This window comes from Macrobrachium rosenbergii, chromosome 8 (genome assembly GCF_040412425.1).
Source record: "Macrobrachium rosenbergii isolate ZJJX-2024 chromosome 8, ASM4041242v1, whole genome shotgun sequence".
Classification (NCBI taxonomy): Eukaryota; Metazoa; Arthropoda; class Malacostraca; order Decapoda; family Palaemonidae; genus Macrobrachium; species Macrobrachium rosenbergii.
Window position 1 is genome coordinate 46931098 of NC_089748.1, and position 17285 is coordinate 46948382.

General features: G+C 33.8%; 1 protein-coding gene across 1 annotated transcript in view; it reads left to right on the plus strand.

Moving 5' to 3' along the window:
- LOC136841137 (uncharacterized) overlaps window positions 1-17285 on the plus strand; it is a 128104-nt gene that overhangs the window by 57532 nt on the left and 53287 nt on the right. Inside the window, exons 9-16 of the mRNA XM_067108182.1 lie at window positions 7236-7324; window positions 7979-8044; window positions 10506-10584; window positions 11791-11920; window positions 12534-12735; window positions 13384-13487; window positions 14068-14238; window positions 16296-16447. Coding sequence (XP_066964283.1) covers window positions 7236-7324; window positions 7979-8044; window positions 10506-10584; window positions 11791-11920; window positions 12534-12735; window positions 13384-13487; window positions 14068-14238; window positions 16296-16447 — 993 coding nt within the window. The remainder of the gene's footprint in view (window positions 1-7235; window positions 7325-7978; window positions 8045-10505; window positions 10585-11790; window positions 11921-12533; window positions 12736-13383; window positions 13488-14067; window positions 14239-16295; window positions 16448-17285) is intronic.

Below are 17285 nucleotides of genomic sequence, written 5' to 3' on the forward strand. Positions count from 1 at the left end.
TGCCATCGTTTGGCCGAGAATCTAGGTCTTTGTGGCGTGTGACACTTATTTCCTAAAAGGCAACATTGATTTTCCTTTACAGGTCACGCCTGGAACGCTTTCCAATAAGCCCTAATGGAACCGTTTGTTCAGCCCTGAATACAAATCCTTTTAGGCACCAACAGCCGTTAGGCTTTTCTTGGAACATCAAAAATTCCAGCGAAGATGCAATGCGTTACCCTAAAACAATGCGTCTTTTATTTTCATGATTTACTTACATTTTTGTCTGTTTATTTATTAATTTGCTAAGTTTTCTTTTCAAATAGTTGGTTTGAATTTAAAGTATGTGGCTTCTGTAGGATCGTTCCATATGAATAGGGGTTTATATTCTGAATAATAATAATAATAATAATAATAATAATAATAATAATAATAATAATAATAATAATAATAATAATAATTTTAGTACAATTACCTGGCTGTAACTGTTTTCAGGCCTTTAATGAATAACATGAGTTCCAAGTTAAATTTCAAGTGATTATGTATGTACAGTATATGCATACATACATACATATATGTATGTATGTATACACATACATACATATATACATGTATATGTATATATACACATATATGTATGTATATATATAATATATGTATAAATACACATATACAGTACATATGTATATATACTAGACATATATATATACAATTCACTATTAGGGAATCGCTAAGTTTCCCATCAGACATGTCTGATAAATCCGTCAGACGCAAACAGACTGTACACGCTATAACTGACAACGACATGCATTCTCTGACTGTTTTAGTTTGTTACTATGACAATTTCGTCAATTCTACGTTGCATTGGAAGCGATTTTAAACAGATGCCGTGCGCTGATTTTTACGAAAATCTCTAACTGAATGATTATTATTATTATTATTATTATTATTATTATTATTATTATTATTATTATTATTATTATTATTATTATTATTATTCTCCGACCGGCCAGTGAAGAATAAGAGAAATTTATTTCTGGTGATAGAAATTCATTTCTCGTCGCAATGTGGTTCGGATTCCACAGTGTTGTAGGTTCCGTTGCTAGGTAACCAATTGGTTTTTAGCCACGTAAAGTAAATCTAATCCTTCAGACTGCAGGAGAGCTGTTAATCAGCTCAATGGTCTGGTAAAACTAAGGTATATATAACTTATTATTATTATTATTATTATTTTTATTATTATTATTATTATTATTATTATTATTATTATTATTATTATTATTTCAGTAGAAAGGTTAATGTGTTCGGATTCCACAATAAGTTGTAGGTCCCGTTGCTAGGTAACCAGTTGGTTCTAGCCACGTAAAATAAATCTAATCTCTTCGCCAGCCCTAGGAGAGCTGTTAATCAGCTCAGAGGTCTGGTTAAACTAAGGTATACTTCACTTATTATTATTATTATTATTATTATTATTATTATTATTATTATTATTATTATTATTATTATTATTATTTCAGTAGAAAGGTTAAATACAGTGTGGCCAGCATGGGGTGACTGGATTTTGTAAAATATTTGAATAATTTCTTAAATAATGTCCGGACATATTGCTTGTTTTAAATGCCATTCCAAAGAGCACAGTGTTGGTAGAATGGAATGGAGTATAAGATTTAGGCCAAAGGGCAAGTAAGCGCTGGGCCCTACGATGAGGTCATTCACCGCCGAAAGGGAAATTGAGAGGAATGAAAAGGTTTGAAAGGTGTAACAGGAGGAGAATCTTTTGCAATTGCGTTATGAAACAATTCTGCCTTAAAATGGAAGACTGCAGTCTGCAAAAATGCAAAACTGAGAAAAATGGTAGATACTGCAGTTAAAGCTACAAAACTGAGAAAAATGGTAGATACTGCAGTTAAAAATACAAAACAGAAAAATGGTAGAAACTGCAGTTAAAAATACAAAACAGAAAAATGGTAGATACTGCAGTTAAAAATACAAAACAGAAAAATGGTAGATACTGCAGTTAAAAATACAAAACAGAAAAATGGTAGATACTGCAGTTAAAAACACAAAACTGAGAAAAATGGCAAATACTGCAGTTCTCCCTTGCCTTACTACTGATTTTGCAGGTACTGCAAATGGGACCCCCTAAATAAAGCATTGAAGAATCATTCTGAAACTGCAGTAACTCGTGTATTAGTGTTTCACGAGCCCAACAGGTGGCATACCTCAATTTCGAAAATTTTCCAGATACTACAGTTTTCCATTTTAGGGCAGAATTGTTAGGGAAGGGTTGAGGAAAGCAAGGTGGAAGAAAGAGACTATGAACGGAGGTACAGCTAAACGAATGAAAGGGGTTGCAGCTGTATTTCCTATTATCTTCCGTAACGTCTTTCAAATGAATATCATAATATTCTTTGGAAGCTTGAATCTTAAGTCAGTGGTTCCTGTGTACACTTGTTCCATATCAGTGGGTGTTTCTCTTTTAAATAATAATAAGAAGAAGAAGATTTAATTACGTGAATCATTATCATAACGTAGGCATTCTTTAACCTACATATGCTTTGTATATATACTCTTGTAACACATCATCTGCCCATATTTTACCAGTGAACAGGGGCACAGAAGGAAGTCACCGAAATATATGGTTGCAACTTTCAAATAGTGTTTTATGGGCCTTTTTATCTTCCTATGTGACTTAGTTTACGCTTAATATTTATTTTCACTTACTTTTCACATCCCAGCGAACGTTCCTTACCTCGAAATCAGGATCATTTTTCATTGAATTTATGTCATCAGTCGTTCGACAAAAATCCCCAATATCCGTAAAACGTAAATAATTCTACCATTACCGTGGTAATTATACAGTAACTGTTATTATTTATATTGTCAGATATTTAACTGGTTTCCGATAAGTGATAAACGTTGCCTAAAATACTACTACCGCTCAGCACATTTCCCGGATGGGGGACACTGAAGTGAGTGCCGTCGGTGCACCTCACGCGGTGCACTGTAGGCGTTACTTAAGGTTCTTTGCAGCGTCCCTTCGGCCCCCAGCTGCAACCACTTCCATTCCTTTCACTGCAACTCCGTTCATATTCTCTTTCTTCCATCTTGCTTTCCTCAGCTCTCTCCTAACAATTGTTTCGTAGTACAACCACTTTGAGGTTTTCCTCCTGTTACACCTTTCAAGCCTTTTTTTACTCTAGTTCCCCTTTCAGCGCCGAATGGCCTCATAGATCCCAGCGCTTGGCCCTTGGCCTAAATTGTATATTCCAGTTTACTCTTATTCAGTGAGATGTTTGTTAGATTCACGGCTATGCCAGCAGCTAATTTGCATATTATAGATTTTTTTGGAGTACCAAAAAAAAAAAAAGAATAATAATAATTACTGTACATTTACCCTTGTTGTCATTACCAAATTTTGCATTATCATAAATCCAACGTAGGCATTGCTGCCCTTTTATACCTGTGACCCAGTTATCACTCTGTTATCAATAACACTATTCCTGCTCTGCGTAAGGCGGCGTCTTAGGACGGGATTTAGTTCAAGGTGAAGTTGAGTCGGGGAACTGCAGAAAAAACAGAGAAAAATCTTAAAGAATTATGATACGTGTCAAGGCCGCTGTTACTGCTTCCTCTTCTCGTTATCATCATGGTAGTTCAGTGGGTTAGAAGCATCTCATTTGTAATGTGTCCGGAGCAATTTGACTCGCCCTAAACTTTCTTGTTTTGCTTTCTTTTATTTTCTCTTAATGCTGTGATTCGCCTGCATACCTTTCGTGATGCGAGATTGTTTAATAGCTTGAAAGGATAATATGCTTAATTTCGACTGAATTTTACGTATGTTTTTATCGTGCGCATTTACACGTACGAATCGTAGGAACTAGCTACCAGGCAAAAGCTGGTACATCTTTCCAAAGTCTGCAATAGATATGTACCCACTTTTTTTCGTTACAGCTTTCGCATCTCGCAAAATCATTTGCATTTGTTAAACTACTCATTCAGTTCCTCATATTATCAAAAGAACGCAAGGTAACTGCGAATTTGTACTGTATTTTGCACGTGAAAACAGACTTTAGAATTAAACTGTTTTCCAGTTTTCTATCTTTTATACTTATAAAAGCACCGACGCCTGAAAATATTATTGGAACACTCACGGAGAGCTGGTTATTACTCTTCCTCACGTGAAAAAAAAAAGAGAGAAAAACTTCAGAAAGGCTTCTTCGACTAGATGATTATTGGATTCAGATATTGTTGCGTGCTGGGACTCTTAATTTTAGTTCATGGGGGATTGTGTGTGTGGGGGGGGGCGGTGACTTTCAGGGGGAGGGGGAGGGGGACGGTGGGTGGATGGGATAGTTTAGCTCCCTGGGGAAGGGATGATACGGTTTGGGAAGGAACTCTTGTTTTTCAGAACCACCAAAAATTCCAGACTTTTCGCTTTAGAGTGTATCAGCGTAATTTTTTTTTTATTTGTTTAGTTTGTGAACTTAAATTTACAGAGCTCTCAGTGGATGACATAGGTAAGTTTCCTTTTAATGAGTGAGTGTATATATATATATATATATATATATATATATATATATATATATATATATATGTATATATGTATATGTATATACCATAGTCTAAGAGTTAACACACTGAGGTAACAATGGACGAGTGGCGCGTGGGTTCACTTCTAAGAACTTCAAATTTAGGGAAGAAGAAAGAACTTCAGATCACAGAAGTGTCACTTACCAACTACGTAGAGCAGTGGGCTATCTTACCGCCCCGAAATCAATGGGGCAAAGTCCGATTTCCTTAAATGTTGCTGATGACTAATGCCAGTGAGCAATAATAGCATCATTTAAACGCGATATGTTTTATGTATGTTTCGTTATTCGTAGAGACACATACATTCACAAAATGTATATTTCCAGTCTACCTTTTAACCTTCGTTTACGCACCAACATGATTCATCCATTGTGTAATTGCTCTCCTAAAATACTTGTCTATGTATATATACTTAGCGTCGTGTATGAATGACTTCCTACACGCTCTTCTTGCATACTTGCATACATGCAAGAAAAACGCTTTAGGTTTTAGTGAAGGAATGTACTGAAATGTTCTCGAATGACCTAGCGGTTAGGTCACGTGTCCAGTGGCAATTAGAAAGCAACCATGCGATGAATAGCTTCAATCACTGTGTTTGCAACATTTTTGGGGGGGATTTTAAGGCCTGGGGAGGGTGTGTAGGAAGAGGGGGCGGTTGTTGGAATTGAAGGCAAATGGAATGGGTAGGGGAGGGAGAGATGGAAGGGGGCGGGGTTCTTTGTGCCTTACCCCCTTAATGTCTTTGCTTTGTGTCAAATGTTGGAATATAATTAATATTTTCAGTTGCAGCTGTTTACATTTATCTTTGTGTTGCTAGTTTCATTTTAAATCAGTGTGGTTTTGTGTGTATATGTGTGTATGACAGCTCAACCAATTCGTCATTTTCATCTATACGTACTGTATAATTCATCGTAATGAATACACATACAGTTCGTCTATGTATATTTATTCGTGGCCAAGATTCATCTACTGCGCATGCGCAACTGGAACCGACGTTTGCAAATTGCAGTAATCGATTTGGCTGCATTTTGTCTCAATAAATATTCTCTTATATTATTGATGATTATTTGCTTGTAAATTCCATCAGCTGCAGGTTCCTCAAAGCGGTTTTTTTTTTGTGCCTTCCTGTAATAACTAGCTATAGTTATAGTGAATTATTAGACACTATAATTTGAATTCGAAGAAATTGGCTTGCAATTCACCGTAACTCTTGCTTCAACCTTCGGATGCAAGCAAGAGTCTCGTGCTTGTCGTTGAATGCTTTCATGACATAATCTCCACTAATTTGTAAGTGAAGTTTGAAATTCACACGTAATTCATCAGAAATGTAATTATCCTTAATGAAAGCTAAATGTCAGAAAATTGCCGAAAACGACCGAGGTAATTTATGCAACACCTTTTTTTATTTATTTAGATTTTTTCATATTTTCAACAACAACAAAAAAAATATTAGGAATTGGGTCGATAACCTGCTCGTAAATATTTTTATGAAATGAAATAGTCTGTAGTAATTTATACGTAAGTGAAGTTTTAAATTCACATTTGATTTAAAAGGGCTGGGAACTTCATTAAAAAAAAAAAAGAAACTTCTTTCCCATGAGTCCGTCTCCAAATAAATCATAATTTTTTGAGTGATTTTTCATATCTTACGAGATTTGATTATGCTTCATGAGAGCTAAATGTCAGAAAATTGCCGAAAAATGGCCGAAGTAATTTGTACAATATCTCTTTTATTTATTAATTTTTTTATCGACATTTTCCTATTTTAAACGAGGATATTAGGAGCTGGGTCGATAATCTATTTCAGTTGGAATGTTTTCGTTCCTCGCTGTTTATGCTAATATTTCTATGAAAATGGTAGTACCGATCAGAAAATAGTTTTCATATAAATTTTGCTTCGTATATACCATTATGAGCATTGCTTTTATGTAATCAATTCTTTAACTTTAGAGGATATTATTATTATTATTATTATTATTATTATTATTATTATTATTATTATTATTATTATTATTATTATTATTATTATTATTCAGAAGGTGAACTTTATTCATATGGAACAAGCCCACAGGGGCCATTGACTTGAAATTCAAGCTTCCAAAGAATATGGTGTACATTCGAAAGTTACAGAAAGTAATAGGAAATGCAGAAATAAGAGATCATTTACTAGAAATATTAATTTGCAATTTTTTAACGATTATAGGTGTTCATTTGCATTTTTTTTGTGAAGATAGGTGTACATTTGCAATTTTTTTATGAAGACAGGTGTTCATATGCAATTTTTTATGATGACAGGTGTTCATTTTCAGTTTTTTACGATGACAGTGTTCATTTGCAATATTTTTACAATGACAGGTGTTCATTTGCAATTTTTTTTATAATGTGTTGTAATTTTTTTACGATAACAGGTGTTCATTTACAGTTTTTTCACGATAACAGGTGTACATTTGCAATTTTTTTATGATGACAGGATGACAGGTGTTCATTTGCAATTTTTTTATTATTACAGATGCTCATTTGCAATTTTTTTACGATTACAAGTGTTCATTTAAATTTTTTACGATTACAGGTGTTCATTTAAATTTCTTATGATTACACGTGTCCATTTGCAATTTTTTTTTTACAATGACAGGTGTTCATTTGCAATTTATTTACGATTACAGGTGTTCTGTCTGTCTAGCAGCACGTGCGAAAAAGCGGGCAACTGTGGAACCCAGCCTCCGGAGAGAATGGGAAAGATGTGCCCGAGAGGGTAAGGAAGAAACGCTGGTGTCTATTCTGTTATTATTGTTATTCAGAAGATTAACCCCATTCGTATGGAACCAACCCACCACAGGGGCCATTGACTTGAAATTCAAGCTTCCAAAGAATTTGGTGTTCATTTGATAGAAGAACCGAAGGCGATAGGAAATGCAGAAAGAAGATATCAGTTATTAGAAAAAGATAAATAAATAATGAATAATTAGATAAAAATATAAGAAAATTATTAAAATATAAGTAGGATTGTTTTAGGGTAGTAGTCCATTACATCTTCGCTTGGACTTTTGAGATTACAACTTCACATTATGTCCCCTTAAATGAAATTCTTGTACTTTAAGAGAAATATTTAACTAAAAGTCAACTTTTTAAAGTGGTAGAGTGCATGTGGTAAAGTTCTGTTTACGTATCTCACTCAAAGAATATTTGCCTTCAAAAATAATTTTCTACCGGGCGGAGTTATGAGAAGTATTGTCTCTCAGTGATCGACTCCACCATAAACCTCATCATGATTCTTTTTTCTCCTCTCGTTCTTTCCATTTTCCTTTACGTGTCTGCTAATATTGTGTAATGTTCTTTCCTTTTTATTATCTCATTCAAGTCTGTTTATCAAATTATGCTTATATTCCTCATTTATTGTCTGTTTCAGGTATGTCTACTGCTTACAGAGAGGCGAGTGCGTGAGCCTAAGCCAGGGCTGTGGAATTCAACCACCGTAAGTCTCATTTGACACTATTGGGGCTGTTAATTAAGAAAGCAAATCATTACTGGGCAACAAAGTGATATAAAATACTAGATTATATAATAATACAATACACAAAATACTTTATTATAAAATGTTAGATTATAAAATTAGGTTATAAAATAATAGATCATAAAATACTTGATTATAAAATGATAGATTATAAAATATGAGATTTTAATATACTAGGTTATAAAATACTTGATTATAAAGTACTTGATTATCTTGATTATAAAATACTTGATTATCGTGATTATAAAATGCTAAATTATTTTGATAAAATACTAGATTATCTTGGTTTTAAAGTACTTGATTATCTGGAATACAAAATTCTTAATTATCTTGATAATAAAATACTTGATTATCTTGAATATAAAATACTTGATTATTTTGATTTTGAAATACTAGTTTACCTTGATCATAAAATACTTCATTATCCTGATCACAAAATACTTCATTATCTTGATTGTAAAATACCTGATTATCTCCCATAAAAACTGGCAGTTTCTTTACCAAATTTTTTTTTCTGATAAACTTAATATTCTTTAAAGATTTAGTATATCAAGATACAGTACATTCCGTCTGCGTATTACATAAATGCGTTCAAGATAAGATTGTCCCGTAACGAAACGGCCAGTTTCATTCTGTTTCAAGTTTTTTTTATTTTTTATTTTTGTAATCGTATAACGTCTTTGTTAGACATTATCCATCTTTTATTTGTTAGTAATTGATACTTATGTCTCCATATTAGAAAATTGTGTGATTGGAAGTGGGAAGATTTTTGCTTAAGGATATTCCAGGTTATAAACATTATGCTTGCTTTGTAAAACAGGTTTTATACTGCAAACATTAAATTAGTATCTACACTGAAAAGAAGTGATGGGATTGTAGATGTGTAGAAAGTCATAGAAACCATTTTCTGGCTTTTAAAAAAGTATGTAAGAAACTTTGACAAAGTTTTGTAATGTTACATTACAGAAAATATCAAAAGTCAGTAATGCCTTGGGAATAAAAATAATACAAAATAATTAAAGAAATATTAACAAAAATGGTACATTACAGGAAATATCAAAAGCCAGTAATGCCTTGGGAATAAAAAATTACAAAATAATTAAAGAAATGTCACCAAATCATTAACTAGAGTGGCACAGAACAAGTGATTTGTCTTTCTGAGGACCATTCATCCTTCTGAGGAGAATGCAGTAATTGGGAATAAAGAGAATGCAATAATTGAGAGTAAAGAGTGCAACAATCGAGAGTAAAGAGAATGCAATAATTGAGAATAAAGAGAATGCAGTAGAACGCAATAATTGAGAGTAAAGAGTGCAACAATCGAGAGTAAAGAGAATCCAGTAATTGAGAATAAAGAGAATGCAATAGAATGCAATAATTGAGAGTAAAGAGAATGCAATAATTGAGAGTAAACAGAATGCAATAGAACGCAATAATTGAGAGTAAAGAGAATGCAATAATTGAGAGTAAAGAGAATGCAATAATTGAGAGCAAAGAGAATGCAATAATTGAGAATAAACAGAATGCAATAGAACTTAATAATTGAGAGTAAAGAGAATGCAATAATTGAGAGTAAAGAGAATGCAATAATTGAGAGCAAAGACATTGCAATAATTGAGACTAAAGAGATTGCAGTGATTGAAAGTAAAGAGAAAGAAAGGAAGAATGAATGACGAACACATTCATGGGGGGAACAGCATCAGGTCATTGCAATATTACGATTATGAGAAAATGCAAAGCAGGAAATAAGCTAGATGTGAGTTGACAAAGTTTCTTATATACTCTTAATTTTCTGAAAAGAAAACTATTGTGCCGGCTTTGTCTGTCCGTCCACACTTTTTTCTGTCCACACTTTTTCTGTCCGCCCTCAGATCTTGAACCTCAGATCTTCAAAACTACTGAGGCTATAGGGCTGCAAATTGGCATGTTGATCATCCACCCTCCAGTCATCAAACATACCAAATTGCAGGCCTCAAACCTCAGTAGTTTTTATTTTATTTAAGGTTAAAGTTAGACATAATCGTGCATCTGGCAACGATATAGGATAGGCCATCACCGGGCCGTGGTTCAAGCTTCATGGGCCGCGGCTCATACAGCATTATACCGAGACCACCGAAAGATAGATCTATTGTCGTTGGCCTTGATTGTATGATGTACAGAAAACTCGATTGCTCCGAAGAAACTTCGGCTCATTTTTTACTTTTTTTTTTTAACCAAAAAGTTTCTACGACTCTTATAAGTATATTTTCGATGCAGGTATTAGTTCAATATTAACAGTATACATCATACCTGTTTGATAAATTATGCGTAATATTTATACCCTGAAATATCCTTAAGCAAAAAACTGCTGACAATTGAAATCCTTGTTATTTATTTATTTATTTATTTATTTATTTATTTATTTATTATTATTTTTTTTCAGGAACTTTGTCGCATGTAGTGCTGGTATGATATTCTCCATTCAGAAAGGAGCTTGTGTTCCTGATATCGATAGCGGCATGGTAAGGAAATGGCATTTTTTAGTGATTGATATTTTATGGTGCATGACATTTTCTAGTGAATGATGTTTAGTAACTTACATTTTGTAGTAATGGAATATATGGGAATTTTGTAGTAAATGAATTTTTATAGTAGATGACATTTTTTGTGGTGAATAACATTTTGTAGCGAATGCTATTTTGTAGTGAATGACATTGTAGTAAATGATATTTTATGGTGATTGACGTTTTGTAATGAATGGTATTTTGTAGTGAATGACTTTTTATAGTAAATGACATTTTGTAGTGAATGACATTTTGAAGTGAATGATATTTTGTAGTGAATCACATTTTGTAGTGAATGATATTTTGTAGTGAATGGTATTTACTAGTGAGTGGTATTTTGTAGTGAATGACATTTTGTATTGAATGGTAATTTCTAGTGAATGGTATTTTCTAGTGAATGGTATTTTGTAGTGAATGACATTTTGTAGTGAGTGACATCGTGTAGTGAATGATATTTTGTAGTGAATTCAATTTTGTAGTGAATGGTATTTTGTAGTGGATGACATTTTGTAGTGAATGACATTTTGTAGTGAATTATATTTTGTAGTGAATGGTATTTTGTAATGAATGACACTTTATAGTGAATGACATTTTGTAGTGAATGATATTTTGTACTGATGACATCTTGTAGTGAATGGTATTTTGTAGTGAATGCTATTTTGTAGTGAATGACATTTTGTAGTGAATGATATTTTGTAGTGAATGACATTTTATAGTGAATGGTATTTTGTAGTAATTGACATTTTGTAGTGTATGGAATGACATTTTGTAGTGAATGGTATTTTGTAGTGAAGGGTATTTTGTAGTGAATGACATTTTATAGTGAATGATATTTTGTAGTGAATGATAGTTTGTAGTGAATCACATTTTGTAGTGAATGACATATTAGTAAATGACTTTTTGTAGTGGATGATAGTGTGTAGTAAATGATAGTTTGTAGTGCATGACATTTTGTAGTGAATGATATTTTGTAGTGAATGATTTTGTAGTAATTGAAATTTTATAGGTAATGACATATAGTAGTAATTGGCATTTGGTATGTTGGCTTGCAAATGTTTTGAATATATATATATATATATATATATATATATATATATATATATATATATATATATATATATATATATATATATATATATATATATTGTTACTTGCTTTTAAAGGACTCTTCAAGACTGGCTGCCTGACCTCAAGTGCCCCAACGTGTCCACATCCAACCGCGAGACCTTCAGCCACTCGACCTGCCTTTCGAATCAGCACTGTCCTTACGGCTACAGCTGCTGCCCGGACCCAGGTAAACAAAACTTTTCTGTTTATATAATTATCTACAAAGATGATGATCTGTTTTTTACAGAATTTTTTTTTTTACCAGTGAGAACCAACGAGATTCGTTGGAAGCTAAAAAACACAAAAGATAATTAAATTAAACTTTGCATATAATTGATTATCAAGTTCGTATCAAATTTCTTAGTCATTTTGGCAAGGTTTGGTCTAATTTTTTTACTATGTCGAAATAGGGCTTTTTGATAGTTAATTTATTATAAATTTACATAGATTATTTCATAAACCATTTTGATATGAAAAGGTAATCCATTGCCAAATAAATATTGATAATTAAGTATCCTCAAAGATGTTGAATTTCCTTCAACTCAGTAAAAGCTCTCAAAGGATTTCCAGGAGTTAAGTTAGGCCTAAGTCCATTACTGCAATTTGATAACAATTTTCCATTGGACTTTGTCGCTGTTTTAGGTAAGGTTAGGTGAGGCCTAAGCCCTTTGCTGCAGTTTGATAACTCTCTTTCCCCCTTGGACTTTCCTCAGAGACAGAGTAAGTTAGGTTAGGTTAGGATATGCCTAATTCCCTCACTTCAGTTTGATAACTTTCCTTCGACCTTGGACTTTCCACAGAGACTCTACACCTTCAGTGCATGAACGCTGACGGCGACATCGCCCAACATTCCCTGCCCATGACTTGCTACATCATCGGCAAGGACCGGTTCGATACCCGTATGAAGTGCGACGAACCAGAGGACTGCAGAGTCGGCTCTGTGTGCTGCGACGGAAGCTGCAGATCTCTGAAGGGCTTAGACACCTGTCCACTAAAGACATTGTGAGTGTTTAGGAGGCCCACAATAGCAAAACATTATTATTATTATTATTAGGATGGAACATCCTGTGAACAAGCCCACAGGGGCCATTGACTTGAAATTTAAGCTTCCAAAGAATGTAGAGTGTGTCGATTTGAAAGAAGTTACAGAAGGTAATAGGAAATACAGAAAGAGGATATCACTTATTAAAAAAGGGGGAAAAAGATAAATTAGCAAATTAATAAATGAATATATTAAAATGCAAGTAAATAATTAAAATACAAAGAGCTTGGAAAACGTGTCTTAACCTCGTACCATTCTTGAATTTGCTTTTGTTGTTTATTTTGTCTAGAGAATATGTAATTATATATGGATTTTGTGTCTATAGTAACTATAGGGGATAATATTCTATAATATTCTTGAACATTCTTGAAAAATGAATTCTCAAAGAAAAGAAGTTAAAATTTTGTGAAAAATGTGATTTTAAACATTAAACTGCTCAAATATGCTTCAAAATCCTCATTCCTTAACTTTTACCACTGAAGAATGTGTAAACTGTTATTTTGCCCCTTCCAAATTCTTTTCCTTTTTCTCTTTCAGTTACTTATCATGGTTTTACTCGTAGTGCAGGATACAATTAATATTTAAAATTAATTTTCTTTTCCGTACAGGTATTGCCTGCAAAGCCAGGCCTGTATACCTGTTGGGACTAGCTGTGAGAAGGTGTGTAACCCAACAAACGTCTTGTGTCTGAGCACCAACGAATGTGGGCCATGTGGATGACTGTGAATTCGGTGTTACCCCCACCGCCCTCAACTCTCTCTCTTTGTGTATGTATTAGATTGCTAGGCCTACTCGTAGCTGGGTTGATTGGTGGCAGTAGACCTATTGAGGCCAGTAGGCCTCTCTATGATTAAATGCACCATGAAAGACCAATATTTCTTGTAGAGAATCATTATAATTATTATTATTACAGTTTAAATTAGTTCCATAATATGTTTATTGAGGACTTTCATTATTTTTTCGGAAATTCAACACGTAAAAATATGTTTACTTCTTGGCTTCCACAAGGTGTAATAGTAGCGCTCCTTATAGCTTCAGGTTTCATCAGTTTAAAAATAAAACACGGCAATTAATTCATTACATATCAGAGAAATGTAAGATTTGTTAATATATTAGATGAACAATCATTTTTGAAAGATCCTGTTTACAATACAGGGAAGGATAAACACTTCCTGGCAGCTCGCCCCAAAGAACCTCACTTAAAAAGATTTCATTGCATGGTGCTTGTATTTAATTTATTGCTCTTTTACTTCATATTTGGCGTTATTTATTGACATTTTCGTGATTTATAGCTACAGTAATGCGTAGGGGATTATTCATGCGAACTCGGAGGACCGAGGCGGTGCACACGACGGAGAAATGGCGCGAAAAAACGGAACTTTTTACAAATGGTTTTGCTGAATGTGTTCCAAAACACGTGGTTTCTCTTGAAGGACTGCCAGGACAAACGAAGGATAATTTTCGTTTCCGGTCCGAACATCCGTACTCGATTTTTTATATCTTTCGAATCTTCATAAAAAATAAAAAATAAAATATTCTATATACGTAATTCTTGCAAACTATTATTTATCACAATAAACAAGAAAATATATGTAAATAATTGAGGAATTTTTCTAAGTTTCAATTTTGCGAAATGCACTTAGGGACATTTGATCGACCGGGGGCTAGTACTAAACATGGCGAAACAGTGTAGATGAATCACTGTTTCGCCGTGTTTAGTACTAGCCCTCATGTGGAATTGGAGTTCGGACCGGAAACGAACTTTTACCCAAACGAAATACCCAAGAATTTATTTGGCTGTCAGGTCAAATTTCCCGGCGAAATTTTACCTAAAATATCAGTGGTTGGTCTAGTGACACCAAATGACAGGTTGGAGGAGAATGGGAAGTATGAAAAAATAAAAATAACAGTCGCCCACAGCAGTTTTAAGCACAGTACATTTTTTTTTTCATTAGAGTTTGTGTTATTTTATTCGGTAAAGGTTAAACAGCATAGATACCAATGATACACAGAATATAAACCTTTTTGTTCTGCGTTCGAGTACAGAGAGAGAGAGAGAGAGAGGGAGTAGTTTGTCAAATAGCCTATAATGCACAGTAATTTATATTTATTGTTTATGCATATACGAGTAAATAGAGATTTTATTTGTGCTTAGCCCAATACGAGTACAGAAAAAGAGAGAGAGTAGTGTCAGTGGTTTGTCACAAATAAACATACGCTGGTGGAAATGCATGTAATCTATTATTTATGTATGTACGAGTAAACAGAGAGATCATTAAATTGTGCTTAGACCAATGCTAGTACAGAGAGAGCGAGAGCAGGGTTTTGTCACATGTAAATATACAGTACTGTAGTGGGTATGTATGTATTACTTTAGCATATACGATAAATAGTGAGATTACACACACACACACACACACACACACGCACACAGGCTTCGCCATAACCCCCGCATTGTTCTTTCCGTATAAACTCCTGAACAAAAACCAGCATATTATATTACATCTTGAAGTATTATGCCCCCGCGAATCTGTTCCATAAATTAGACTTATGCATTTATGCTACTTCTAAGCCGTAACAATAAACGCACAGAACTTTAGATTCTAAGGAAGACACGAGTAGAGTTGAAATTCACTTGTGCTTGCTCCTTATGTCCTCTGGTCACGCCATTAGCCTAGGTGTCACTTAACGCCACCCAGAGTTTCCAATCGAACTTTTTAAAACGCGAACTTATTTGAGTGTATATTCGTTGTCACCTTAGAGACCATTTGGGAACTTTCGTGCTTTCGTGATAACACGAATGATAACACGCTAGCTGTGATTTCGTGAGCAAGGTCAGACGTCTTTTGATGATGCCATTTGCATTTTAGCGAGTTTTAGTCACTTAGTTGACGGTTTATAGAGTGGAAAATTCCGTTGTATGTGACGTTTTACATAGCCTTTATGCCTGTTGAAGGGGTCTTGGTTTTTATTCGTATACTTTTATATATACTATATATATATATATATATATATATATATATATATATATATATATATATATATATATATATGTATATATACATACATTATATATATATATAATATATATATATATATATATATATATATATATGCAATATATACATATATGTGTATATATATAATATATATATAATATATAATATATATATATATATATATATATATATATATATATATATATATATATATATGTATGTATGTATGTATGTCATGAAACTTTAACATAAAACTTGTACACACATATATATATAAATAATATATATACACTATATGTATATATATAAATATATATATATATATATATATATATATATATATATATATATATAATATATGTAAAACCCTTAACATAAAACTTATATAGCTGTACCTATTCATATATCTGCTCTTTAGCATATTCTCTCTCTCTCTCTCTCTCTCTCTCTCTCTCTCTCTCTCTCTCTCTCTCTCTCTCTCTCTCTCTCAGCATATAAACTTGTTGTTCTCCCCTCTTCAGAAACCTCAAGTGGCGCTCCCTGGACACTTCCCGGCCCCCTTCTGCTGCCTCCGTCAGGTAATGCTACCGGAGAGGTCGTAGACGAGGGCGTTGCCCTTGAAGACACCTTCAAGACTGGGGAAGGCCCGATGGAGGAAGACAGTAGTATCAGAGTAAGTTTGTTGCAAACTAAACCATGTTAGTATTGACTTAATCTTCCGTAGCAAACAGTAATGGTGATTTTTGTGTTACCTTGAGGGCAGGTGTTTTTGGTAGAATATCTACCCCCACTTCTCCCCCCAGCCTTCATAATACTCTCTGAACTTTTTATAACATTTGTTGAAATGATTTGATTTTCTCTCTTGAACTTGAAGGAAGTACTAAAGTGCACTGTTTTATGTTCCCTGCAAACAGTATTTTTGCCAGAAGCATTTTCTAAATGCCAGTGAGTCTAATTCTCACGTGGGGGACGGTGTCACAGGCCGAGTTTTTAATTTAATTTCAACTTTATGTGCAAGCTTCTTAGAATCATTGCCAAATATCATTCAGAATATAACCCCTTTTTCAAGTAGAAGATCATCACAGGGGCCATTGACTTGAAGTTCAAATGATTTTCCCTTATGCTTGGAAAAGTATCATGATGACATTAAACTCCTGACGTCAGCAAATTCACCAACTTGTAAATAACAAAATAAACCTACCCTGTTAAAGGTTAATTAGGCCATGTGGCCTTGACCAGCAGTTTTTAGAAGTTTCTCATGAACTGTATTACCATCGTCTCATTCCTGTAGGGGCGTAGTGCCGTCAGTGCACCCCATGCGGTGCACTGTAGGCATTACTTAAGGTTCTTTGCAGCGTTCCCTCTGCCCCTAGCTGCAACCCCTTTCATTCCTTTAGCTGTACCTCTGTTCATATTCTCTCTCTCTCATCTTACTTTCCTCGACCCTCTCCTTTCAGCGCTGAATGACCTCATAGGTCCCAGCGCTTGGCCTTGGGCCTAAATTTTATATT